Genomic DNA, 27,225 nt, shown 5'->3' with positions numbered 1-27,225 from the left:
AAGACACAATACAGAAATCTACAGTAATGAGAGTAGGGTACTGACTTTAAAAAATATGAACTGACCTATTGCTATCAATATACTGGAAGAAATCTTTGTAAAATACAGAAGTATCCAAAGAGATAGAAGACATAATAGAAACATATTTCTTAACAATTTGTAACTCCTGGTTACCATTTGATTCTGATAACCAGGGAGGGGGCACAATCAAGCAAACTAAACATCTGTAGATAACAAAAAGCTTAAAATCTCTTATATTTAGAAAGAGCCAGAAAACCTACAGAACATGCTTCCCTCTCAAGGGATTCTAATCCCAATTTAATGGTTCATATAGTTATAGTGAAGAGTTTGCATTTTAAATATTTTTGACAATACTTAAAAAATTAGATACTTAAAAATACCTAATTTTTAAATTTTTCTCTTATTTTTTGTAAATAACATGTTTTAATTTATTTTTACTCAGCCTTAGGATGAAGGATTTCCTATCATTTTATGAAGAAAATCAATAATTTCATTGACAGAAATTAGCTATGTTTTGTCAAGTAAGGTTTACCAAATATTCTATGTTTTGTGTGCCTGTGGTATACCTTTAGGTTCACCTACTTCCCATAGGGACGCGTATAGTGGTACTTACCGGGGTCGGCCATAGAGGTGAAAAAGAGACTCACAAGATTTTGGCAGATAAATTTTTTATCTCCAGAAGTCATAAGTACAAAATGGAGTGACAAAGATTTTCACATTTTGTGCATTTCTTTGGTCACCTTTCAGCAGTTGGATAAATTACTCTTCACTTATGATTTTTGTGTGAACCTCCCGGCTCTTCACCCGGAGCTTGTTGACCTGGGACTCAGCAATGTCAGCCCGTTCCTCGGCCTCCTCCAGCTCGTGCTGGATCTTGCGGAATTTGGAGAGGTTGACATTGGATTGTTCCTCCTGTGAATGGAAATCCGTTTATGAGGGAAAAAAGTTCAGAATTTTTCAGAAATTCAATGGATCTTGAATTTCCTTTTTACTTAAAAATGAATCACTCTAGCAGATCTTTTAAGAAACCTAGAGAAATGCTCTTGAATTTGTATTTTTATTTTTTTGCCTTAGCTTCTTGAACTCGTAGATAACAAGGAAGGACAGGTGACATTTGTATCTGAACTTTTAGAACAGCAAAACATCCTAGAGCTACTACTAAATATGCCAGGTGTCCAGCTTTGTGTTTTGTTTTGTTTTGTTTTGTTTTGTGTTGTTTTTCAGAATCCTGAGAATGGAACTAAACCTTTTAAGAATGCAAGTATGCAACCAAACCTTTTAAGAATGCAATTATGCAGTCTATACCAAACCAAACCATTAGGCTTGAATATAAGTTATTGCCATGTGAATATAAATTATTGCCACTTAAGTTTAGAAATTAAGCAAGAAGTTTGTTTCTTAAAATAGTCTGAGCTGTCTCTGATTATACTCAAATATATAGCAGAGAATTTGAGCAGGTCAATTCTAGTTTAGTCTCTGGTAATCATTCTTATTTAAAAGTCTCAGTAAGAACCTCCAAAATGTGGCATTCAAATTTAGAACAGACATAAAGCTTAGAATCATTAAATAGTATAGCTTGAGGAAAAAAACCTCAGCTTTTCATCTTACAGATGAGGAAAGCAGGAACTGAAGAAAGATTAAGCAATTTGTCCAAGATATGGACAGGTTGTGTGTGTGTGTGTGTGTGTGTGTGTGCGCGCACGCGCGCGTGTGTGTCCGCGTACACATGTGTGTTTGTTTTCTCTCCCTCCCTCATTCCCCTCCATCCCCATCTTTCTCTCTCTCTTACCTTAGATGTCAGGGGTAAAATAAAAACCCTCAATGAACAGAGGAACTCATTTGTGATATGTAACTATGCATATTTATATGTAGGAAATTGATACTATTTGATTATTAGTCCAGATGAATCATGGGATAGGGAAATGAGATAAAGTGGAGTGTGAAGAATCTACTGATTTGAACATAACCAAGACCTTCTGAGTTTCAGAATCTTATATTTAATGATTTACTTGACACATTCACTTGTGTATATATGGTATTATGTATCTAAAACAGAATTCCTGTTTCTTTCTTGCCCTGCAAATCTGTTCTTCCCTTTGTTCCCCACTTAAGTCATCATCCACCTGATTACTTAAATCATAAACTTGATAAATTACTCTTAATTGCCTTCTTTCATCTCCCAAGTGCAACCTACTAGCAATCTTATAGTTTCTACCTCCAAAATATATCCTGAATCTCTCCACTTCTCTCTGCTCCACTTTCTTTTCCAAGCCGCAGAACCAACCTGAAAAGCTTCCTAACATGTCTGTCTGCACCCACTTGTGTTACCCAGTAACCCATTCTTTACATAGTAGCCCAAATACTCTTTTTAAAAAATATAGATCAGGTAAGGACTGACCCACATTAAAACCCTCCCTGGCTCCCCAGTACCTTATTGTACTGAGAATAAAATCCAGACTTCTTACCATGGCCTGGAAGACCCTATGAGCTGCCTCCTGCCTGGCTTTCCAGCCCCAACTGTGGTACTTGCCTCCTTTTTTTTTGTCTGCTTCTTGAGCCAGACTCTTTTCCACTCAAAAGCTTTTCCTTTGCTCTTCCCCATCTCTAGAACATCTTCTGCTGGCTTGTCAGGCTGTTGGTTTTACCTTAGCTTCGGACCTCCATGTAGTCATTTGTTTTCCTTCGATCCTTCCTCATTTTACTCATCTTTTCTTTTGTCGCTTTAACTAAACTGGCCTGGTCATGTCTGAGAAAAATCACTGCAAGGGGTTGTGAACTCACCGCTTCCTCAGCTTGTCTCTTGTAGGCTTTCACCTTTGCTTGCAGTTTGTCCACCAGGTCCTGGAGCCTGAGAATATTCTTGCGGTCTTCCTCAGTCTGAAATAATATTTTTAAGAGTAAGTTTCTTGAAAATACAAATATCACATTTTGTCATATATATGGCTTTTAATCCCATGTAGACTAAAGTGAAAACCTAGACAGGCCATTTTCCTTACTTGGTAACTGAGTTCCTTCACTTTTCTCTCATGTTTGCGTAGACCCTTGACGGCTTCAACATTGCGCTTCTGTTCACTTTCAACTTCACCTTCAAGTTCACGAACCTACAAGAAGATGGACATTTTAAGGACATTCACTTGATGAATTTTTACTTCTTCATATGACACACATACTTCTTTTACTCTGCTTTGTATGTAGTTTTTAATGTCCTAGTTCAGTTTTCCTTATTATGAGCTTTTGGGCATGACGGAATAGCTCTCCCTCGCCTCAGTATGCCCCACATCATCTAGTAGTGCTAGGTATTCAGAATCATGCGTTGGATTGGAATGAGATAGGAATACACGCTGATTAGGAGACCCACCCTGGCCTCCAGTTTCTGGATCTGCTTCTTCCCGCCCTTCAAGGCCAGCTGCTCAGCCTCATCCAGACGGTGCTGCAGGTCCTTCACTGTCTGTTCCAGGTTCTTCTTCATCCGCTCCAGATGGGCACTGGTGTCCTGTTCCTTCTTCAGCTCCTCAGCCATCATGGCAGCCTAATTAGCAGTAAAACAGAATGGGTTAAGATAGCTAAGACAGCAAATTAAGATTCAGGTTTGACCACCACTGTGTTACCCTTCACTCACATCAGTGATGGCCTTCTTGGCCTTCTCTTCTGCATTGCGGGCTTCCTGGACGATGTCTTCCATCTCTCCCTGGATTTGGGAAATGTCTGTCTCCAGCTTCTTCTTGGTGTTGATCAGGCTGGTGTTCTGTTTAAAATGTGAAAATTAGAAATATTAGACACATGAGAGAAAAATTAGGAAGCCTGATGTTCTAATGAACCTATAAACTAATTAACTAAATGAATTCATTAATATTCCTCCTTGTTTCATAAATTATCTAAGTTGACATATGTTTAAAAGACAATCAACTATGGATGTTATAGTTCAGATAAACAAAAATATAGATAATCAAAAAATAAAATATTTTAAACTTTATCCCTCATGAAATCTTATAAATAGATATCTTAATAGTACCAAGATTTCAGCAAGAATGTCATTTTCATACCCTCGTATTTTTTACTATTCTGTTATTACATGCACCTGGGTGTGCAGGAGCTGAACACGCTCACTGGCATCCAGGAGCTCCTGTTCTGCGATTTTCCTGCTCCTCTCTGTCTGCTCCAGAGTGGCCCGCAGCTCCTCGATCTCAGCCTGCAGCAGGTTGGCTCTGCGCTCCACCATGGCCAGCTGCTCCTTCAGGTCCTCCTGGCTCCGGAGAGCATCATCCAGGTGGAGCTGGGTATCCTGTGAAACAAACCGTCATTGAGACACCATGTTCTCAGGGTTGCAGGCACCCCAATTGTCCTGGGACCATCTCTTAGACATATTTACCTTGAGGATGCCTTGGGTGTTCCTGTAGTTCCTCAGGGCCTCGGCAGCCATGCGGTTGGCATGGTTCAGCTGGATTTCCATTTCATTGAGGTCTCCCTCCATCTTCTTCTTGAGCCTGATGGCATCATTCCTGCTTCTGATCTCAGCATCCAGTGTGCTCTGCATGGACTCCACGATTCTAACGTGGTTTCTCTTCAGCTGGTCAATTTCCTCATCTTTTTCAGCAATTTTCCTATCGACCTCAGACTTGACTTGGTTCAACTCAAGCTGGATGCGTAGGATCTTTCCCTCTTCATGTTCAAGAGATGCCTTAATGACAGCAAGAGGTGACATTAGTAGGGCAATGGAAGTGTGTAGTATTCTAGAGATAAGAATGATTTGTCCTTCATGAAACCTTATTTATAAATAGATTTCTAAATAGTAGTAAGATTTAAGCAAGAGTGGCATTTTCATGCCCTTGCATTTTTTTTTACTATTCTCTAACACAGTTTCTGCCTTTGTGCTGCCATCATACATTTTTATTTTGTTATTATAGAAATTTCTACAAATTATTGAATGTTATTATTGGTTTTATATGCTTCTATCTCCCTAAATTGTGTCCTTGAAAGCAGGGCCTTTAACTGATTCATCTTTGTTTGTTCAGTGTCTAGCACAGTTCTTGACATGGTTATGGTGGTTGTATGCATGGTCAGTTCTCCATTCTCATCCCTAGTACATGGAGCAAAAAAGATTTTTCATTTCTCTTGATCCACCATTCCTTGCATTTAATAGAGCCCAATTCCTCTTGTAATTGTTTTAGAGTATGCAATAAAATGCTTACCTCTGCCTCCTCTAAAGCAGCCTGAAGTTCAGACTTTTCTTGCTCAACTTGCTTCTTTACTTTTTCCAGTTCATGGATACGCTTTCCTCCTTCTGCAATCTGTTCGGTGAGATCAGAAATCTCCTCTATTGGTGAACAAAAAATATAGAAATTTGTTCATCGATGGAAAAGAGTCTTTCAAATCTTTTATTGTTAAAGTAAAGGTAAAATGTGCTCACGTTGCAAATTCTTATTTTCCCGCTTCAAGGTTTCAAGTTGGTCTAAGGATTCCTCGTAAGCATTCTTAATCTTGAATAGTTCTGTGCTGAGGGAGCGGGACTCCTTTTGAGAAGCTTCAAGTTCAGCATGAGTTTCTTCACACTTCTGTTTCCATTCTGCCAGGATCTGAGGGTCAAGGAATGGACAAGAAATTTAGTGGAGAAAATTTGATGAGATAAAAACCATCTATTCTAGCAACTCTGAGTTGAGGTGTTCTGGGACTGAAAAAAAAAAAAAAAAATTACAAGTGAGAAGAATAGAAACCACAGCAGCACTTCCCCTCTCCACAGACAGCAGCTGATGGGTCGAGAGCCACTGAGGACAGCCCTCAGATGATTTGAATTGGGCACACTGAAGGTAGTAGGCTATTGTTAATTCTATGTTGAAAGTCGAAGCAAAAACTGGAGAAAATACCTTATCAAAGTTCCTTTGCTTTTTGTCTAGGGCCGCACAGGCAGCATTTGTCCTCTCAACATCAATCATGAGGTCCTCAACTTCATTCTGGAGCCTCTGCTTCGTCTTCTCAAGGGAAGCACATTTGGCATTCACAGCTTCTACATGTTCCTCAGCATCCTGCAGACGCTGAGCCAGCTTCTTCCTAAAAAGTGAAATATGGACAATAAAAGTGAATGGCTGTCAACTGAATTGGGTGTTTCAAAGTGGGTACAAGAGAGTGAATTCCACAATCAGACTTCTTTAATACTTTGCTTCTCAAGCTTGTTCTGTAGGTCCAGTTCTGTATTAACGCATTCCCATTATCCTACCACCAAATACTGAAAACAACTCTAATTTTGGTATTGCCATACTTCATAGAGTGACTTTTAAGGCCATCCATGACAAGCATGAGCTAACATTTTACCCTTCCAGGTAGCTGTCTTATTCCTCTTCTATAGAATATTAATATCTACCTTGAATTACTGCTTTGTATGTCTGTGTCTCCACATAATTTTAATCCCCAGAGGGAGAGTCTCTACTGTACTGATTTTTGTATTCTTGTAGGCTGTCCAACATATTAAGGGCTCAAATGTTGGGTACATTGAATTCAAATGAAATATATTTGATTTTGTCTGTCTAATTATGTCCCTTATTTGTGCTAGCTTTTAATTAATCCATAAATAATAAAGAAGCCTTCCCACATCGATATACATTTTGCATTGAGAACTCCTCTCAGAATCTCTTCTAAGGCATCTACCAAAACATTAATTCCAACAACAAGGCTGTATATGGTCCCAGAATGTTTTTTTCCCTAGTTTTTCATATGTTTTGGGAGCAAGGAAACTGTTTGCCCTTATAGTGCCATTTTAACTAAGTCTGGAACATACTTGGCCTCCTCCAGCTCCTCTGTCCGCTGGATGGCGTCTGTCTCATATTTGGTCCTCCACTGGGCAACCTCACTGTTGGCCTTGGACATTGCTCTCTGTAGCTCAGCCTTGGCTTCCTGCTCCTCCTCATACTGTTCCCGCAGCAGGTCACAGTCGTGGCGGGAGGACTGCAGGGCGTGTGCCAGGGCACTCTTGGCCTGAGAACATAGAGTTTGGTGACTTAATTTTATATATTTAAAGTGATGTTTGATTCCTGATCTCCTATAGGCCACCAGAAGAAAGTCTGTAAAAGTAAGTGAAAAACAAACAACTACAAGAACAATAATGACAAGAACGACAACAAGTGGAACTTACCTTTATCTCCTCTTCAAGTTGCCTTTTCAGTTCCTCAATCTGTTGTGTAAAAGCTTGTTTGCCCCTCGAGAGCTGGGAAACTAATGAATCCTTTTCATCTAGCTGGCGTGAAAATTCACCTATAAAAGACCAAGGTCCGGAAAACTCAACCTTACTGTGGAAATTAAAACTCTAAAATAAAAACTTGAGCAGGGAAAGGGAGCCAAGTCTGAAACTTGATGGAGAGCATGGGTGACAACAAACCACCAACATCCACTTTAACCCTGATAAGCAAATCCATGTAAAAATTAGAAGCATGGAGAAATTTGAGGGAGATTACATGCTTGTGTACAGCACAAAAGATTTTAAGAGATGTTTTTGATTATTTGATCATAGTCAGAATTGACGAAGAAACGTGAAAAAAATGTAAATCAAGCCAACAAAATATTCCAGTACTTTTTATTTTATGTAAGGCAATAGTGTTGACTAATTTGCCTTCCATTGAAAGTTGGTTGAAAGAAAGGATTTATACTGTGGAAAATAAGAGACTTTGGGCATTTTCTTCTGTAAGTAGAAGTGATAGTCAAAAGAAATTCTGCAAGGATTTTTATATTAAGAAATGATTAAGTGGTCTCCCATCCCCAGAATGAATTGGTTTCTGGATAAGTACTTTCCAAACTAAATGGCATTTACACATGTCTTTAATTTTTTAAGCACCATAATGCAGAAAATACACTATATTATGTTAGAAAGGTAGGAAAACTTTTCCATACCATTTTTAAACTAGTTATCTTGAACTTTATCTCTTTGGCATTTAATAAGAATTATCTTTTTTTTAAAACACCACTGAGTTAGGAGGAATAAACATGTATTGAGGAAGAGAAACTACAAGGAACATTTTGACTCCTTGAGGATATAGTTTTTCTTTTTCATGAAGTGTAATGACCACCTTTTAACAATAATAAAAAAAGCTTATTCTGAACTTTGTTATAGAAAGAACGTATTTGAATACCAAAGATGTAGAGTGATTTTCCAACACTTTAACCTGCCTATTACTTTAATAGCCTAAATTACCCATAAAACAATTTCCATCTTGTTATCTGTACTTGGGGAGATGGAACTTTGGTAGAAAGTTGGACAGGTCAGTAGGAGGGGGAATAAATGCAGAAACTTTCCGATTTCTCTAATCAAAAATCTACAAATCTTACTTGAATGCTTCTCAGTTGGGTTGTGGTCTTGAATATTTCCCTACTTAACCATGTTAGTTACCAGTAATTGGCAAGACTTCAGGAGAAAGACTGGAGTAAACATTCTTGGACAAGTCGCTTCATCACTACCATAATCCGCTGTCTTTAAAATGGGGATAGTATTACACAGACTAATGAGGAAAATAAAGTAACACACAGCTTGCGAAAGCATTTTGAAAAGTGAAAAGAGGTACCGTAAGGATACACTTTGTTTTTGATAACTTTTTGATTAAAGCCAAATTTTCCTTAAAGTCTTCAAAAATAAAAGGACCTGATTCTATTTCTCTCTCTCTGTCTCTCTCTCTCTCTCTATATATACACACACACACACACACACACACATATATATTTCATATATATACACATATATTTCTCTCATATATATATGAAAGAAAGCAACCTCATGCCAGTGGTCAATAATGTTTTCATATTAGTGGGGATCTCCCAGGGAGGTAGTATATGACCTCAAGTAACTAAATGCAGAGTTTTTCAGCAGATCGCACATGCAGGGTGAATTCGTCATTCAAGGTCAGTACTGGTAAATGGCCCACCTGATTCTGCCTGCAGGCGCGCTCTCTGCGCTGTGAGGTCATTGATCAGCCGCTGCTGCTCCTCTTCCTTGGTCTTAATTTCACTCAGTTGATCTTCTAGAGCGCGGCACATCTTTTCAAGGTTTCCCTGCATTCAAAAAGTGGTAGAAGGCATCTCAAGTCAGTAGTTGGACCAAAGAAAGTTTCAGTAATCTAAACATTCCATAGGAGCTGCAGTACTCATTTATTTTGAGAAGAAACTATCTTTACAAACAAAACCAGCAAAAGTCTTAGATTGTGATGGAAAGACTAATACATAGTCCAAGCATACTGCCACTGAATTGCTTGTTAATCTAACTACTTTACTAAATTGTACTATCCATGATATGAATAAAACGGCACCTGATTTAGTTCATGAGATGTTTTTGAGATACAAATCATATTTGTGCTAAAGGGAAAAACAAAAAAAACAAATAATCCATGTGAAGTGTTGATTGTACCTTGGCTTTGGAGACGGTCTCCATGTTACCAGCAAGGTCATCAATCTCCATCTTCATCTCACTCTTCTCCTTTTCCAGCTTCTGCTTCACCCGCTGCAGGTTGTCAATCTGCTCCCCAAGCTCAGCCACACTGTCTGCGTGTTTCTTCCTCAGGGTGGCTGCCGTGGCTTCATGCTGTAGGGTGGCCTCCTCCAGGTCCCTGCGCATTTTCTGGAACTCAGCCTCCCGCTTCTTGTTCATCTCAATCTGGGCTGAAGTGGCCCCACCGGCTTCTTCCAGCCTCTCACTGATCTCCTCCAGTTCCCGGGAGAGGTCAGAGCGCTGCTTCTCTGCTTTGGCCCGGGAGGCCCTCTCTGCCTCGATTTCCTCCTCCAGTTCCTCAATACGGGCCTGGAAATGGTGAAAAATATTGATATAAACTCAACTTCTTGGTGTCAGTAACTTTTTGATGTTGAATTAGCCTGGTGAAAATCATTTAACGTACTTGTAACTCCTTGATTTTCTTCTGCAGCTGCATACCAAGGGCTTGTTCATCTTCAATCTTGCTTTGCAGACTGCTCATTTCAAACTCTTTCCTATTAGAAAAGCACTTTATGTCAGTCTCAGAAATATTAAGAGTAATTTCCCCACAAAACTCTTTTTCTGAAACTGCTTACTTTTTAAGCTTTTCATCAAGTTGTTGCTTGTCATTTTCTATATCCATTGTGGATTCTTGAGCCAATTTTAGGTCTCCCTCTAGTTTTCTCTTTGCTCTTTCTAGATCCATCCGGATTTTCTTTTCTTGTTCCAAAGATCCTTCAAGCTAAAAGTTAATAATCCATGAATATGGTTCTCAGAAGGGTACCACGTTTTGTCCCAGATTAAATTTTTCAACATTATATCTATTCAGCAAACTATTTTTTCTATGAATTAGGCAGATTTGTCCCATTGATTCCATTCTCCTTGGTATTTACCTAGTCGAAAGAGTCATCATTTAAAAGGTAAAATGTGCCTCTTTGTCACATTGTTACAATAAGTTACTAGTGAGACATTATGCTTTCTGCATCTCCCCACTGGAATCCACTACTTTTCCAGCTGGGATGGACACCATGCGAATACTTCCAAAACATGACTTTTTTAATGTCTCCCTTACTCAGGCATTTTCAGTGGGTTCTTCATCTTCCACATTCCTAATTCTGAGTGTCCTTTGTTTCTGTGAGAGAAAACCTTATTGATCATTACAACTTCTTTGCTGTTGCTATGCTGCCTGCTTAAAACACCCACCCTCTTCTGTAACTGCACATAGCCGCTTGTCTTTCAAGCCCAGCTAAAGACCTGTTTTGCTTGTATAGCTTTTCTTTGTGAACACGTTAAGCTTCCTTTCCCTCAATTCTTTTTACCCATATTGTCTATTATTCACTGTTAACTTTCTTTATTGATTTTAACAACTTTCTTGTGTGTACATCTTAGTCCTTGTAATAGGGATGGTATTCCATATTCCTCATTCATAGGAGGTACTTGATAAATACTCACTACATCATAAAAACACAAACTCACGCTTACTTAGTTTGTTACAAAATTTTTTAAAAATCATTTTTATATAATGTTAAGCTTACGTCATCCACTTGTTGTTCAAGTTTGATTTTAGCTTTGGTCAGAGTGTTGACTTTGTCCTCCTCTGCCTGCAGGTCATCCAGGGTCTGCTGGTGGGCCTCCTGGAGAGCCTTCTTCTCCTTGGTCAGCTTAGCGATGGTTTCGTCGAGACCTGCCATCTCTTCTGTGAGGTTTTTCACCTACAAAGGTGAAGAAAGCAGCTTAGTTGTTCTAAAGCAGCTTAGTTGGGGTGGCAGAACCTCTACACAATATTGTAGAATATGATTGATACCTTGTTTTCTGTGGCATGTTTCTCCTTCTCAACCTTGGCCAGTGTCAGCTCAAGGTCATCAATGTCTTTCTTGAGTTCTGAACATTCATCCTCCAGTTTCCTCTTCTTGGCTGTCAGCTCAGCATTGATCTCTTCCTCATCCTCAGCTCTCTCTGTCACCTCTTTGATTTTGGCCTCTAGCTGGATTTTGGTTTTGATCAGCTGGTCACACCTTTCCTCTGCATCAGCCAAGCTGTCAGCTTCCTGAGAAGAGGCAATAGATACTTATAGATTTTAGTTTCCTAGACATTTTCAGATTTTATTAATATTTTGAAACCAAACAAGTGAATTGTTTTAAGGTTTCAGGTTAATTTTTATTAGCTTTCTACCATTCAGCAAATATTTATTGGGCACTTATGAGTCTGGTGATAAAAAAAGGAACTTAAGTCATGGTTCCTGGTGAAATTCTGTTACAATTATATTTGCTATAACATATATAATGTGTTGGTATATAATTTCAGGTCAGCCAATTTTCTTTTTTTAATATTTATTTTCAGGAGCATTCAATATATGAAAAACCAATAGACAGAAGGATTGGGTTTCTAGCAGGTTGCTAGGAGAGAGGGGTACAATCAGAAAAGTGCCTTAAAAGGAAGAAGTGTCATCCAGTGACAGAGTAGCTTGGAACTAAAGGAACACCTGGAAGCACCAAAGGGAATGGAATATGTTCAAGGTGATGCTTAGAGAAGTAGCAAACATATTTCTCATGAGAAGAAATAGGAGTTGGGATAAACTGTGAGGGAAGGACCGTGTCTCTCATTCAAACTTACATCCCTGTCTGGAACTTCACCCAATATTTATTAGTGGATAGTTGATAGAATATTGTTAAACAGAGGTTATATAATACTATCCTCAAAGGAGAGGAGTATTCTTGGATAGATTATCTCCTGTTTCTTGAAGGCATGATGAACCACTCCTCAGTGTGGAAAACCCCGATCTATACAAAGTACAGGAAAGTCACAGTGCCAACCTAGGTATTCGCAATTCATCATTCTTTAGATTTTCTAAATATGTGTCCCAAACTTGTAGGCACAATGGGACTAGTCAATTCCCTTTCTGAATTCAGAGAACTAGGAGGGTAACTTTTAATGTTTCTGCTGTTGGTTTTGGTGGCAGCAATTGAACTGTCTTGTTATTTGGGTTACAAAAATGGGTTAGGTAGTGACTCTTGAGCAAATATTTCTCCCCAAGCCTCTGGATAGTTACTGGGACATTCGAATGAGAATATCAACCCTATCTCTCATACTTTGCATAAAAATAGGCATTATCTGTGGAAGGCATTGCCATTATCCTTACCAGAAAGCATTGCCATTATTCTTGCCATAATCCTACTCTTTCAGGTACTAAAAAGTTTCTAAAAATAAAGTTGAGCAGAAAGTTGCTCGGGGATTGTAGATACAAGATTCAGAATATCGATTTCAAGTTAATGCGTTTTCATCAAAGTCTCCTTCCTCTTCACTGACAATATTTTTCTTTTTCACAGCTCTTACTTGCATTTTTCAGTAGGGAGAATTTAGGGAGCAAAGCTCACTTTATTTCTTGTTCACATTCTGCTATGGAAAACAACAGAGGGGAAGGAAAAATGCTTTTATTTTTCCCTTCTTGACAGCAAAGAATCCTACCACAGTGATTTTTAGTAATATTGTATATGGAATTTTATAGAACATTCTAAGAAGTTGTGGATTATTAAAGATTCATAACCTGTCCCTTATTTAGTGGAATCTAGACCTCTCCTTAGTGACCACTGAGCTGAAGTTTTAGCATCAGATTGCAGGAAATGACTTCTGGATACTCACAGCTTGAACTTGGAGTTGCAAGTCATTTTTTTCTTGCATCAGAGCAACCATTTTTTCTTCCAGCTCTTTTCTTTTGGCCTCAGCTTTTGCAAGGCTTTCTTTCGTTTTCTCAAATTCTTCCTTCATGTTGGCCATCTCCTTCTCTGTCTCTGCACTCTTGAGGAGGGGTTTGATCTTGAAATACAGCTTCATCCAGGGCCAGTGCTTCACATTCATGAAGGCACGGACATTGTACTGGATGCAGAAGATGGACTCTCTGTCATAGGAACAGAAATGTTCAAATCAGATTATAATAAGAAGCAGAATTAAAAGGCCTAGGATGATGAGGTTAAGTAAAGAATTCTTTACTTAATACCTTCTTTCCACCATTTTCTGGTACTCCACTCTTGCCAAGAACCCTCTACACATGGCCTGGGTTCGGGTAATCAGCTGGGCCAGCTTCTCATCTCGCATCTCCTCTAGGAGCCCCAGAAGACCAGCTTTGAAAAAGACCTATGTGTGGGAAGAATTTCAGATCAGAAAATTTATATAAAATTCAAAGGGACGGGAATAACATCAGGTAGGATTTACAGAATATTACCTTGGTGTGCCCAAATTTATACTGGGTGTGGTCAACATCAATGGACCCAAGGAGCTTCTCAGAAGCCTTCTTGCTGTCGATGAATTGTCCTTCAGGGATAGCACTTGCATTTAATACCTTGTATCTGTTTAAGCCAGACAAAACAATGATATGGCTGTTGTCACAGACAAGAAATCTTCCTGTCTGGCTATAGAAACAACATAGCCACTGGGCAATCTGAAATAAACGAGAACTCATATCTACCCCTTTATCTATCCTCTGTATATTCAAAGGATTTCAGATTTTTCTTATGTCAATATGAAGTTTGTTAAGTGAGTTTATCTTCTCTTCAATTTTAAGAGGAGGTATAAAGGATTCTTTCATTGAAAAATGTTTAAGAAGTAATAGAAACCTTAAAATAATTTACAGAAAAATGTCTGACCTCTGTTTGAAGTCTGCATAAAGGATTCTGCTTGGGAATCCTTTCCTACAGATGCGGATGCCTTCCAGCACACCGTTACACCTCAGCTGGTGCAGGACAAGCTCATGCTCCATGGCACCTAAAAGAAGGAACCCACATGCCATACTTCCTGGTCTATTGCACACACACTGGAGCTTGTCTGGATATCAGAAATGTCTTACCAGGAGTTTTAGTTTCATTGGGGATGATGCACCGCACAAAGTGGGGGTGAGTGCTCCTCAAGTTGGTCATCAGCTTGTTCAAATTCTCCTGTGGAACCATGTGAGTTTACATTTTTAAAAGTGTACTGTTTTCTACATTCATATTTATAGACCTAATCATTGTGATCTGACTGGTTTAATTCTTATGAATAGTATCCAGATGAAAATTTTCAAAGAGTTATCTCTGGAATTTCCACATTCGCAATATGGCCTCCTATTTTCTGTTGGTGTGCATTAGAAACATAGATTTCTACTTGCTGTTGAAGTGACTGTTCACTGCTGTTGAATTTCCTAGTATATGTTTTAAATTCACCATGACACTCTAAGTACATGGAAATACTCTACCCATTCTCTTTTTGCCTAGATACATGGTCTAATTTTACTACTAATCAATGCCTTCCTCTCATTCTCCCACTTTTTTCTTTTTCTTCTTCTTCTTCTTCTTTTTTTTTTTTTTTTTTCTGAGACAGAGTCTTGCTCTGTTGCCCAGGCTGGAGTGCAGTGGTGCAATCTTGGCTCACTGCAACCTCTGCCTCTCGGGTTCAAGCAATTCTCCTGCCTCAGCCTCCTGAGTAGCTGGGATTACAGGCACACGCCACCACCCCCAGCTAATTTTTGTATTTTTGATAGAGACGGGGTTTCATCATGTTGGCCAGGCTGGTCTTGAACTCCTGACCTCAAGTGATCCACCCGCCTCAGCCTCCCAAAGTGCTGGGATTACAGGCGTGAGCCATGGCGCCCAGTCACACCCAATTCTTTCTTTACCTGACTTTCACTTGTATTTGTGTGTCTATCACATGCTTATTCTCTATCATAGATACAGAGCTGTGTCCTGCTTATTCCACAGAAAGTGGCCTTTATTAATGCTTATTCTGGGAATACCAAGCGTGTAAAGTTTTCCATCTTTTGGAGATCCTGGTTTTTCCAAATATCTACAGCATCCGTTATTAGAGATGGAATCAGAATTGGGATTGCCAAAAGAAAAATAGACTTTCCTTTTTTTCCTTGAGATGGAGTCTTGCTTTGTCACCCAGGCTAGAGTGCAGTGACATGATCTCAGCCCACTGCATCCTCCGTCTCCTGGGTTCAAGCGATTCTCATGCCTCAGCCCCCTGAGTAGCTGGGATTACAGGCGTGCACCACTATGCCCGGCTAATTTTTATATTTTTAGTAGAGACAGGGTTTCATCGTGTTGGCCAGGCTAGTCTCGAACTCCTGGCCTCAAGTGATCTGCCTGCCTCGGCTTCTCAAATTGCTGGGATTACAGGCATGAGCAACTGTACTCGGCCGTATTTTTTTTTTCAAGTGCTATTTTTTTTAATCACATCTGGTTTCTTATTTCCTTCTTTTGACAGGGGCTCCAATTCCCACCACTGTTTTATCTTTAGCTTTCAAAATCTACTCATTTCTGTTCTATACCAATATATCTTTAAGCACCTAAATCACTTGGAGGCTCCCAAAGCCTCAGGCAAATCTCAGCTGTACGTAATCCTATCCCAGTGGAGTCTTTTAAGTGTTCTCAGGCCCCAGAATTGAATTTTGCTGTCTGATACTGACTTCTGCAATTCACTTTCATCTCCCTTGACTCCTGTGTCTTCTGAATAGTGAGGTGTGTCTTCCAAATTATCCCCAAGCTCCCTAAAACTCAGTTTTACCACTACCAGCTGAACTATCTCATTGAGTTACATCCAGTTCTAGAATCCTTGAAAGATCAGTTTTTCCCCCACACCATAGAGTACATTTAATATCCTAAATCTAATTAGACAGAGAAAATGAAGTTTGTACCCTGAAGAGAGCAGACACGGTCTGGAAAGAAGAACCCTTCTTCTTACCACCTTTCTTTCCACCAGCCTCTAAGGGGAAAAAAAAGAAGCAATCATAGGACAGCCTTTCTCTGGTTATGGTTTTTGTTGTTTGTTTTGTCTTTTTTTTTTTTTTTTTTTTTTTTTTTCCTGAGATACTGGAGTGCAGTGGCGTGATCTCGGCTCACTGCAGCCTCCACCTCCCGGGTTCAAGTGATTCTCCTGCCTCAGCCTCCCGAGTAGCTGGGATTATAGGCACCAGCCACCACACCCGGCTAATTTTTGTAATTTTGGTAGAGATGGGGTTTTGCTATGTTGACCAGGCTGGTCTTGAACTCCTTACCTCAGGTGATCTACCCACCTTGGCCTCCCAAAATGCTGGGATTACGGGCACTGCATCCGACCTCTGGTTATGTTTTATATATTAGGTAAAATATTAATTATATTGATAATTACCTGCTTCCGCTGCTGTTGCCCCAGTGAAGAGGTGAGCCAGAGTCTTCATTGCAGACTTCTGGTACAGCCCCACCACAGTCTCGTTCAGGGGGTCCTTGTTCTTGTCAAGCCAGCCGGCAATGTTGTAGTCCACGGTGCCAGCGTAGTGAATCAGAGAGAAGTGAGCCTCAGGCTTGCCTTTGGCAGGCTTGGGCTTCTGGAAGTTGTTGGATTTTCCAAGATGTTGTTCATACAGCTTGTTCTTGAAGGAGGTGTCTGTTGCCTTGGGGAACATGCACTCCTCTTCCAGGATGGAGAAGATGCCCATAGGCTGGAAGCATGAAAAGAAAGAAATGCCACTTGAATTCTGTCTGCTTATAGAAATAACACATGACATTAATAATGATCCCATCTGAATCAATTCACCCTTTAATTCTACAGAGTTAATGAAAACTCATTCCTTTGGTTAGAAGTCGTTAACTTAACAAATATTTATTGGGTGCTGATCAGGAGCCTCGTGCTGTGTCAGGCTCTGGGATATGACATAGTAAGACAGATGAGGGCTGTGCTCCTGTGGAGTTTGTGTCTTTACCCCAGAGACCTTAAAGCAATATTTCTCCAAGTGTGACTTGCAAATTAGCTGCATCAGAATCACTTGTTCAAAATGAGGATTCTGATGCTTCATCCTACACTTACCAGAAAGTATTCTAGGGGTGAGATGAGGGAAACCTGCAACTGTACCGAGCATTCTTGGTGAGTCTTTCACACACTGGATTTTAAAAGCCTCTGCTTTAACGTACATTAGTAGAAATTCATACTTCTAATGCAATAATGATGACTTTAGGATGACAAAAAAAAATAAGTAAAAAATATTCTAGTCAGTGCACTTTTTGTAAGGAAAGATGACTTTGAATGTAAGACTTTGTATTGCAAACTGTGGGTATGTGATGAGTTCTGGACTCTATAGAAAATATTTAATCTCCTTTTATCAGAATATCTACCTCAGAGTTGGCAAAATAAGGAATTCTCCTTGTGTTTTTCACAAGTAGAAATATTTAGCCATTGCCTATATCAAGATTTTATGATTTTCTTTTAAATACTGTACAGCAGTAAGATCTGTGATCTGCAAAAAGCAAGCCAACCTTCTCAATGAGCTCGATGCAGGCAGCCAGGTCCATCCCGAAGTCAATGAACTCCCACTCGATGCCTTCCTTCTTGTACTCCTCCTGCTCCAGCACGAACATGTGGTGGTTGAAAAACTGTTGCAGTTTCTCATTGGTGAAGTTGATGCACAGCTGCTCCAGGCTGTTGAACTAAATAAGTGGAAAATACAAATTAGCATGCCATTTTTAATGAAATCTTCTCTTTGAAAGTGATGTTTTTTTAGTTAGCCAAATTGCCCTCTTAGGATGGTATCGTTTTATCCTACCTATACCTACGCTATGAAGTTTTTGCTGCTGTTAGCATACTTGTTAAAATTGTCTCTTCAACACCCGTCAACAAGCTCTGAATGATGCTTTCCTATGCAATAAAAAAAGTTGTTTGGAGCTGGAGGCCGTTATTCTTAGCAAACTAATGCAGGAACGGAAAACCAAATACTGCATGTTCTCACATATAACTAGGAGCTAAATGATGAGAACACATGGACATATAGAGGGAAACAACACACCATGGGGCCTATTGGAGGGTGGAGAGTGGGAGGAGGGAGAGGATCAGAAAAAAATAACTCATGCGTACTAGGCTTAATATGTGGGCAATACAGCTTACGTATGTCACAAACCTGCACATGTACCACTGAACTTAAAAGTTTTTTTGAAAAGATTGTTTGGTTTTTCCAGTATTTGTTTTTGTTGGTCAGAGGTTTCTTAATGATTTATGATTATGTTGTAAACTAGCTAAGTTTTTTAGATCTGAGCCATTACGGTCTGTATGTTGTCCTTAATATTAAAAATTCAACAGCTACTATTTGGTGAACATTTACTCTACAGTAGACACTATACTGAGTGCCTTGTATAAGTTACTGCATTTAATCCTCACAGCTACCTTTGTAGGTGGTATCATTTGCTCATTTCATGGGTGAGGAAACACTATTAGAGAGGCTAAGTAACTTGTGTAAGACCATGGCAGTAAGGGTCATGGCAGAAACCCCACATTTTGATACCAGAGCCAGTGTTTGTAACTACTCCCAGAACTTGAGTAGGCCTGCCCTGCTTCATTATTCAGGGCGCTTACATGGAAACACAATTGAGGATGCCCTTGTTTAAAGGCACTATCACCATACAGAAAAGTCAAAGGAGTTCTACAGGGGGGATGAATCTGGCAAGCACATACTAAGTCAAGAAGACAGTCACAAATACCACATATTATCTGATTCCATTATATGACGTGTGCAGAACAGCCAAATCCAGAGACAGAAAGTAGATTAGGGGTTTCTGTGGCCTAGGGGGAGGACAAAATGGAATTTCCTGTTGGGGTGATCAAAATGTTCTGAAATTGTTGTGATGATAGCACGTACCTGTGAATATACTAAAAACCATTGAATTTTATACTTTAAATAGGTGAATTGTATGATACGTTAATTATATCTCGATAAAGCTGTTACTTAAAAAAAAAAAAAAAAAAGCTCAAAATGATTGCAAGTACCCTGTTATTAGTTTTCTTATTTTAAAAAGTGTGGATTGCTTTTTCTGTTCCTGCTTGATGACAGATTATTCCTTTCTTCCCATGTTGGCTTGGAAATGTCTGGAAGTGCCTACATTTCTAAAATTTCTTCCAGTTTCAATCAGATGTATGAAAATTTCATCCAGTTTCATACATAGATAAAAGTTTGGAAGTGCAACCTCTAAATGAGAAACATCCAAGATACTGCTGTCAAGTGGAGGATTTCAGTAACCTTATTTCCTAAGCTGTGTAGCAGATATTCTTTCTTAGGCAGACAAATTTGAGTTTATTTATGATGCCATTTCTATACTCAATACCTGGGTATTGCAGAGGTTATCCTAATAATTAAACACATTTCATTTCTCAGCAAACAGAATCTCAAAGTCTTTCTTTTAAAGACTTTGTCTTCTCCACTGCCATCTTTGATCCTATTATTGCCTTCACTATCTTACTGTTTACTGAGTGCTGCCTGCATGCTTGGGGACTGTGTTAAGGGCTGAAAATTCAGAAATCTTGAAACTAGCAGACAGATCTCAGAAGTGAGTCTGTGATCTGGAATGCTAAGTGCTTTACCTATAGGTCCTAGTTGAATTTGCCCGATGATCAATCAGGTACCATTCCCATTATTACACAGTTAGTAATTGGCAGAGCAGGAGTTTGAATCCAGGTCTATCTCATTCCAAAGTTCATTTCCTTTCATGGTCTTTTGGTGCTCTTTCATGTGTCAGTTAAGTTTATAGTGCAGCTATTTTTCATAGACCCTTTCCATAAGTGACTACAGTCATGCTATATGACTGCAGCAACAAGCTTGCTTGTTGGAAACTTTTTTGGTACAATTTTTCTGCTAACTCACATCAAAGATCTCAAAGCCAGCAATGTCCAAGACCCCGATGAAGTACTGCCGGGGCTGCTTGGTGTCCAGCTGCTGGTTGATGCGGATGACCATCCACAGGAACATCTTCTCGTAGACGGCTTTGGCCAGAGCACCCACCGCATTGTACACCTTCACAGATAAAGTTTATTGGTGTTATTGAAGGCATGTCATGAAGGCCTGGGATGTGTGTGATTCATTGAGGTCATGCACTTACCTGCTGCACAGTTTGACCTTTGGTGACAAACTCATTGCCAACCTTGACCCTAGGATAGCAGAGGGCTTTGAGCAGATCTGCAGAGTTCAGATTTTGGAGATAGGCTGCCTTGTCAGCAACTGCAGAAACATAATTCAGATACCCAATATGACCTACTGTGGGACCCACAGTTCAAAGGGGCAGAGTATTGAGTGAATAACTTTGTAGAAAGTCTGTGTGTGGGTACATCTAAGTATGTCCATCAGGAGCTCAGCTGTAAAGAAGACTTGAGTTTTGGAATAGACGTTTTTGCCTATATTCTCTCATTAAACCCAGATGGAGATTCATTTGGTACCTTCAGTGCCATCTGGCTCAGCTTGCTCCTCGCGCTGCTTTTGCTTGAATTTCATGTTCCCATAATGCATCACAGCCCCTGTGAGCTTATAGATGGACACTCTTTCATCTGACGTGAAGCCCAGAATTTCAATGGCACTCTACCAGGAGAGATGAGAAGACAAAGATTAGGGCACAAGAGAATTTATACTGTATCCTTTACACACATATAGACGGCTGTTATTGCCATTCCCATGCATAATGGATTTTAAATGAAAATTCATGTATAACTTACATCTGTAGCCATCAACTCCTCTTGGTCATCAATGCTGGGCACTGTGATCTCCCCTTGACTGACGAAGGCATAGTCATATGGGTTGGTGGTGATCAGGAGCATTTCTGGGTCACAGAATTCAGGGCATTTGTTTTACATTAGAAGATAGTACAGTGACAATCTTCTAGCTGTGAATTTAAGTTATTTCTTACCAATTAGATCTGGCTTCTTGTTAGACATGATCTGATAAAAAATATGATAGCTTCTTTCAGCCTTTAGCTGGAAAGTAACTCTAGACTTCTCCAGAAGATCTGCAACAGACAGTAAACATCAGATTACGGGGGAAAATTACACAATGTCCTGGAGTGGTTTGGGGACTTGGGATCATTAGCTAAATCTCATTGGCCTCTTGAGATTTCAGCTGAATGTTCCTGTGAAGTACCACATATTATGTCTCTACAAACACTATTGCAGTTCCTCCTACCTCCTGGGAAAAAAAGTGAAATACGCTTGGATCAAGACATTCACTTCGCATACAGAAGATCCTTGACATTTGGAATATAATCGAGTCCTGAGACTCCCTCTGCAGCATCCTGTTGCCATATAATAGAGGGACTACTAAAAGCAACAGTGTTAAAGCTCAGGCTAGGAAGATATCACATATCCTCAATCCCTGGACAACTTGTTTACTCCTAGTGTTAGTTTTTTCTTAAAAAAAAAAAATTTGAAATCATTCTGGGGCTGGAATACTTTGGACATGCCCAGCAGTTCCTGGCAGTTCCCACAGAAGCATTACCTCATGACTGGAGTGGGTAAAGCACACTGTGGGCTGTGGATAAGACTGACGTTAACCACAGGCATGTTTGGCAGCAGACTGGTGCTTTACAAGCTCCATATTCAGCAGGAGCTGCAAAGTGTTCCTCCAAACCAATATTTGCCATTCTTGGATTCTATTTAGGAGGTCCTGTTACTCACATGTTTCAATATCAGCAGAAGCCAGTTTCCCTGTGGCACCGAAGTGGATCCTGATGAATTTACCCTTGTAAGTAAAAAAGATGTTGTTATACCCAAAACTTGAAGTACATAATAGGGATGCCATTGAAATAATTCAGACATGCTTTCTCTGGCATCTGAAGGCAGAGAAGACCCTTTGGCAACCAAGAGACTTACAAAGCGAGAGGAGTTGTCATTCCTCACGGTCTTGGCGTTGCCAAAGGCCTCCAGTAGGGGGTTGGCACTGATGATTTGATCTTCCAGAGTCCCCTGCAAAGGCAAGTGCAGTCCTTGCATCTGGGGCTTGGGAATTTCCTACCTGAGAGTCCCAACAGAGCCTGGATTGTGACTGTGACAATCAGACTCACCTGTATTTTGCCAGAAGTAACTTCTTCCTTCTTCTTCTCCCCAGTAACTGCAATTGTTGCAAAGTACTGGATGACACGCTTGGTGTTCACAGTCTTCCCTGCACCAGATTCTCCACTGTCAGAGACCAAACTCATGAGAAATTAAGCACTGCGACAAATGAAACTACAACTACCTCGTGCCTTTGTCTTTATATCTCTATCAGAGAGGCTTTTACATCTTTCTTTTCAGCCTACATATAGCTCATATTATTTCTATTGCTTTGCACTGACAAGAAGTAGAAAAAATCAGTCATTATTCATTTAACACGTATTTCTTGAGTGTTTATAATGTGTCAGCTTTTTTTCTGGGTGCTGAGACCTGGACTTGAGGGCTCTGAAAAGCAGCTACTCAGCACCTCTATAGTGAATGAAACAGTTAGTAGGAAACTCTATGAAACGTGCATGTGTTTTTCCATTTCCTCATACTAGAGACATGGCTCAAGTTTGGTCTTTGAAGGAACAGACATTCTCTAAGTGGGCCTTAAGAATGAACTGCTAGTAATATTTCCAAACTGCTGTACCTTTCGAATGCTGTATGCTGCTCATTGCACTATACTGGGTTCCAGCCAAGCTCATTTTACACTTTCCACTCACTGAAAAGTTCTGTGGAACTTTCAAGACTGAGCAAGCAAATGAGGTGATTTAGAACATTATTATTTTACATTCTAATGCAATGTAAACCTTATAATAAAGCTAAACCTATATCTCGTTCCAGGTTGATCATTCACTGCTTTAGTAGGGAGCATTAACTAATTTCTTCTTTCGGTTTGTCATTTTTCCAGTGAGAATAAACTGCCAATAAATCTCAGAATAGGAATACATACGTGATCAAGATAGACTGATTCTCCCGATCTAGAAGAAAAACAGTGGACAATCAGCATATGTATCAGTTACACAAACAAAACTTTCTATAGGGAAATAGAGCATTTGAGTATAAGTGTCATGTATTCAATGGGATCTTTCAATATACTGTGGTAAAGTTATGGTATTATATTTAAGCCTCTTAAACTGGGGGAAGAGACACATAAAAATGTCATATCTTAAATTCCTTAAGTTAATACAGAAAGAAAGTGTGTCCTGTTGGTTTGATATAAAGAGCAATATTCTCCAAAGCTAGGTACATTCCTTAGTTGTCACCTGTAGATTTCAATGGCATGCTGTCTGCTGATTAATGCATGTAGCTGAAAAATGCATAATATACTAAAGGCTTGGACTGTCATTTAATAGATTGAAGTAGTGTTAAGCCGTGATTGAGGTTTTGTTTCTAAGACAAACAGAAAATGTTTAGTGTCTTTTGGCCACAGACTATAGCCCTAACTTCGATCAGCCCTCCCAAAAGTGTACCATGATGTTAAAGAAAGATGAGGTAAGAGAGGATGCCTCAATCAAAATAAAATCTTTCTAAGGCAGGAAAACAGTTTCTGTTTACATGTGTGTAGCTCTAAAACATCATCTTCATTCAAAGGATATCATCTCTTTTTTTTTTTTTTTTTTCTTTTTTTTGAGACGGAGTCTCGCTCTGTCACCCAGGCTGGAGTGCAGTGGCCAGATCTCAGCTCACTGCAAGCTCCGCCTCCCGGGTTCCCGCCATTCTCCTGCCTCAGCCTCCCCAGTAGCTGGGACTACAGGCGCCCGCCACCTCGCCCGGCTAGATTTTTGTATTTTTTGGTAGAGACGGGGTTTCACCGTGTTAGCCAGGATGGTCTCGATCTCCTGACCTCGTGATCCGCCCGTCTCGGCCTCCCAAAGTGCTGGGATTACAGGCTTGAGCCACGGCGCCCGGCCAGGATATCATCTCTGAGATGCACTCTGATGACTTTAAAGAGATGACAGTACTTGTAAAAGTATCTAATTTATAATGAACAGGAAACTGAGGCACTAAAAGGATTGAACTCCTATTTTTCATTTCTATTCAGATAATATATGATTTATATGATTCAGTTGTTACTTAATCTTGGCTCTTATTACTTAAATATATAAAATAAATTGTGCATTTCCAAGCAAGGAGACCATAAACAAATTAAACTTAATGGGATGGAGCAATAGCATGGCCTAGTAAAATCAGGGAGGTGTAATTAGGAGAGCAGAGTTTTAATACCAGCTTTGACAGTATGTACTTCTCTGTGCTTTAGTCACCTCTGCTGAACAACCAGCGGGGTGGATTGAATTTTTTTCTAAAGGTCTTTTTTTAGTTCTAACATTTTGTGATTATGGGTGGTAAAATAATTCATATGAAAACCAGCTGAGCCACTCACCAGTCAGCATGAACTGATAGGCATTGTCAGAGATGGAGAAGATGTGGGGCGGGGCCTCCTGGCGCTTTTTGCCTCGGTAGGCTGTCACCACCTCTGCATTATACACTGGCAACCACTTGTAGGGGTTGACGGTGACACAGAACAGGCCTGAGTAGGTCTGCACCCAAAAAAAGGGGGGGGAACAGAATTATTTGATGGGGACCTTAATCATCTACTACTTGTCAAAAACTATTAACTGCTCTTATGAGTAGAAGGCCATGAGAAAAAACTCACGTAAATCATCCAGGCTGCGTAACGCTCTTTGAGGTTGTACAGCACAGCAGGTTCATGCAGGTGAGTCATCATGGCCATGTCCTCGATCTTGTCATATTTGGGAGGGTTCATGGGGAAGACTTGGTCTTCTTTCACCGTTACGGTCTGTCCAGTCAAACAAGAGAGGCCAGATCAAAAAATAAGTGTCTGCTAACTTAACCCAAAATGAGGCAGAGTCTACTCAGCTCCAGATGTTTTTACTCACAGCTCCAGCTTCAGTCTTGGCTGTCACCTTCCCCCCTTCCCTGCTCTGCACTGTTGCTTTCACAAAGGACTCCTTAGGGTCCACCACGAAGACTGATGTCTTAGCATCAAAAGGCTTGTTCTGAGCTTCAATTCGCTCCTTTTCGGACTTTCGGAGGAAAGGAGCAGCCTCCCCAAAAACGGCCATCTCAGAGTCGGAACTCATGGCTGCAGGTTACTGATGGCAGCCCAATTAAGGACCCTGGCTGGCAGAGGAAGAAAAGAAATTGTAGAAATTAAGAAACTGGACCATTAGATTCACATTTAAAACTTTTTAAAAAGTTTACTGACCAGTTGAGTGCTTAGTATTGCATTGGGTATGACCACCTCCCTGGCTTGGTTGAGGATAAAATGTCAGTCTCTTTGTTCTGTGCCAGTGCTGACACTATACTTAATCATGCATTTGGAAAGAGACTGTTATTTCTGGCTCACCTATTGCAGTCTCTTAGCTGCTTTCTCTGTTTCATTTGTTATGTATATTAATCTTTATAAGCTGTCTGTCATTGGCTTATGGAGAACATAAAGCTATAATGGTGGCAGGATAGTCTCTAGTTCTTTCACTTATAGTTTTTTATCTTCCCAATTGGATTATAAGCACCTTGCAGGCAGGGAGTTCTCTTCTTTTTATGGTATCCTTCACACCTCTTAGAACACATGCTGGACACAGAGAAGGGCTCAAAGCTGGCTTGGTGAATTAAAAGAACAACAGGAATATGTTGCTATAATTTCAGGAACTACTCTGTACATGACGGAAATATTTTCATTATAAACTTGGGAGTTACAAAGACTTCCTAATATACAGGAAAGCAGAAATGCATGGATCTTTGTTTTGCATGGTTAAAAAATATTCTATTATCTATCAGTTTCTGTTGTCTCTGTATAATAATTTTGACAAACTCAGCTTCTTCCCTGGTCTTTAGCATTTCTCAAATATTTATTATAAAACATTCTTACCTATGTTTTCTTGCTTTATTGTTAACATTTTTATAACAATTTCACAAGACTTGTTCTTTTCAGGATCCACATTAACTAGCATTCATTAATGTTGTCAATAATCCTGATGTATATTCTAATTTGTAATAATAAAAATACCTTTTCCAGGAAAGCTCATTTGGATACATTTTTCACATTTTTCCCATTGAAACTATATTGACTCTGATAACACAATTAAAATGCTTCATCTTGCTGAATATGCTCACAATGATATTTCATATTGTGTGTGTATATATATGTGTGTGTGTATATATATATATTCATTAATTTTTATTTTACAGATTGTGAAACAACATGCAGATTTAAGCAACTTTTCCAAGGCAAAGATTTCAGACCATTCTATTTATCCATTTAGACATCATCTCTCATAGTTTTTTATATTTATAGGGCTGAGGAAAAGCCATAGTATAGAAAATTTAAATTTTCTCGATAATTGAGCAACACTTTGAAATGTTACATTGCATGTTGTAATGCAATCATTTAAAAGATAAGCTACAATGCTGGAAATAGTGAATGAAATTCACTATTGTGAATAAAATTCCCAAAGACTCTGAGAAAACATTTTCATATATTGCAAGGGATATGAGTTAATGAGAACCAGTTTCTCAAGTCATTCTCCATTTTTTAAGAGAAGCACGATCAACTATGAAATGGAAATGATTTTTTTATCACTCTCCTCACCCCGCCCCCTACCACTTCCAAACCACTGCAGAAGAGTCCTTGCGCTCTGTGAGCAATGAGGAAAAAAAAAAAAAAAAAATCAGAATCTTACCGTAGAGATGCGACCTTAAAGTGGATCAGAACTGTAAGAAAAAGAGCAAATCTCTTCTGATTAAATTATAACAATTCCCAATTATAGAATAATTCTTAACTGAGAACCAGGAAATGACTGGGACGACTACAACATCTAATTAAAATTGCTATAGAGTAAGCTGGTGCTTCACTGGCAGGGCTGCCAGGGGCAGTGGGAGCCAGGATGTGTGGCATGCACGGGGGCAGCCAGACATCCCTTACCATCCTCCAGACAGAACCCTGTCCTCACACACACTTACCTTGAAGCTTTATGAGGAGAGACAAGTCATACTCATTCCAAGGGTACTTTTATAGGCTC

General features: G+C 39.6%; 1 protein-coding gene across 2 annotated transcripts; it reads right to left on the bottom strand.

Moving 5' to 3' along the window:
• Window positions 1–672: 672 nt before the first annotated feature.
• MYH1 (myosin heavy chain 1) lies at window positions 673–27,225 on the bottom strand. 2 transcript variants are annotated; one of them, XM_010379593.2, is made up of 40 exons: window positions 27,167–27,225; window positions 26,887–26,917; window positions 25,084–25,327; window positions 24,840–24,983; window positions 24,567–24,723; window positions 23,136–23,163; window positions 22,273–22,387; window positions 22,082–22,174; window positions 21,887–21,950; window positions 21,124–21,222; window positions 20,933–21,036; window positions 20,660–20,798; window positions 20,326–20,444; window positions 20,091–20,240; window positions 17,719–17,889; window positions 16,598–16,907; window positions 16,125–16,192; window positions 14,301–14,388; window positions 14,101–14,218; window positions 13,680–13,803; window positions 13,455–13,591; window positions 13,100–13,355; window positions 11,265–11,507; window positions 10,996–11,172; window positions 10,057–10,202; window positions 9,885–9,975; window positions 9,401–9,790; window positions 8,922–9,048; window positions 7,145–7,263; window positions 6,791–6,987; window positions 5,883–6,066; window positions 5,429–5,594; window positions 5,211–5,335; window positions 4,391–4,699; window positions 4,100–4,303; window positions 3,641–3,766; window positions 3,380–3,550; window positions 3,018–3,122; window positions 2,803–2,898; window positions 673–933 (listed from the first exon to the last, which is right to left on the bottom strand). In XM_010379593.2, exons 3-40 carry the CDS (start codon window positions 25,285–25,287, stop codon window positions 781–783), a joined length of 5,817 nt encoding a protein of 1,938 aa, XP_010377895.1. In that variant the 5' UTR covers window positions 25,288–25,327; window positions 26,887–26,917; window positions 27,167–27,225; the 3' UTR covers window positions 673–780. The 2 variants fall into 2 exon arrangements, with proteins under 2 accessions (XP_010377895.1, XP_030778508.1); XM_030922648.1 differs by having other exon boundaries at window positions 25,084–25,323; window positions 27,167–27,192.

The sequence above is a fragment of the Rhinopithecus roxellana genome, chromosome 19 (genome assembly GCF_007565055.1).
Source record: "Rhinopithecus roxellana isolate Shanxi Qingling chromosome 19, ASM756505v1, whole genome shotgun sequence".
In the NCBI taxonomy this organism is placed as follows: domain Eukaryota; kingdom Metazoa; phylum Chordata; class Mammalia; order Primates; family Cercopithecidae; genus Rhinopithecus; species Rhinopithecus roxellana.
This window is presented reverse-complemented; position numbering and strand designations above follow the sequence as displayed.

What these genes read in the sequence shown, in the direction of transcription:
- MYH1 (XM_010379593.2), bottom strand. Translation starts at nt 25,287, where the DNA reads ATGAGTTCCGACTCTGAGATGGCCGTTTTTGGGGAGGCTGCTCCTTTC. An exon ending in TGAGCCAGATGGCACTGAAG is followed by an intron (nt 20,445 to 20,659) that starts GTACCAAATGAA and finishes ATGTTTCTGCAG; the next exon opens with TTGCTGACAAGGCAGCCTAT. An exon ending in AACTTGAAGAGGAGATAAAG is followed by an intron (nt 6,988 to 7,144) that starts GTAAGTTCCACT and finishes CTATGTTCTCAG; the next exon opens with GCCAAGAGTGCCCTGGCACA.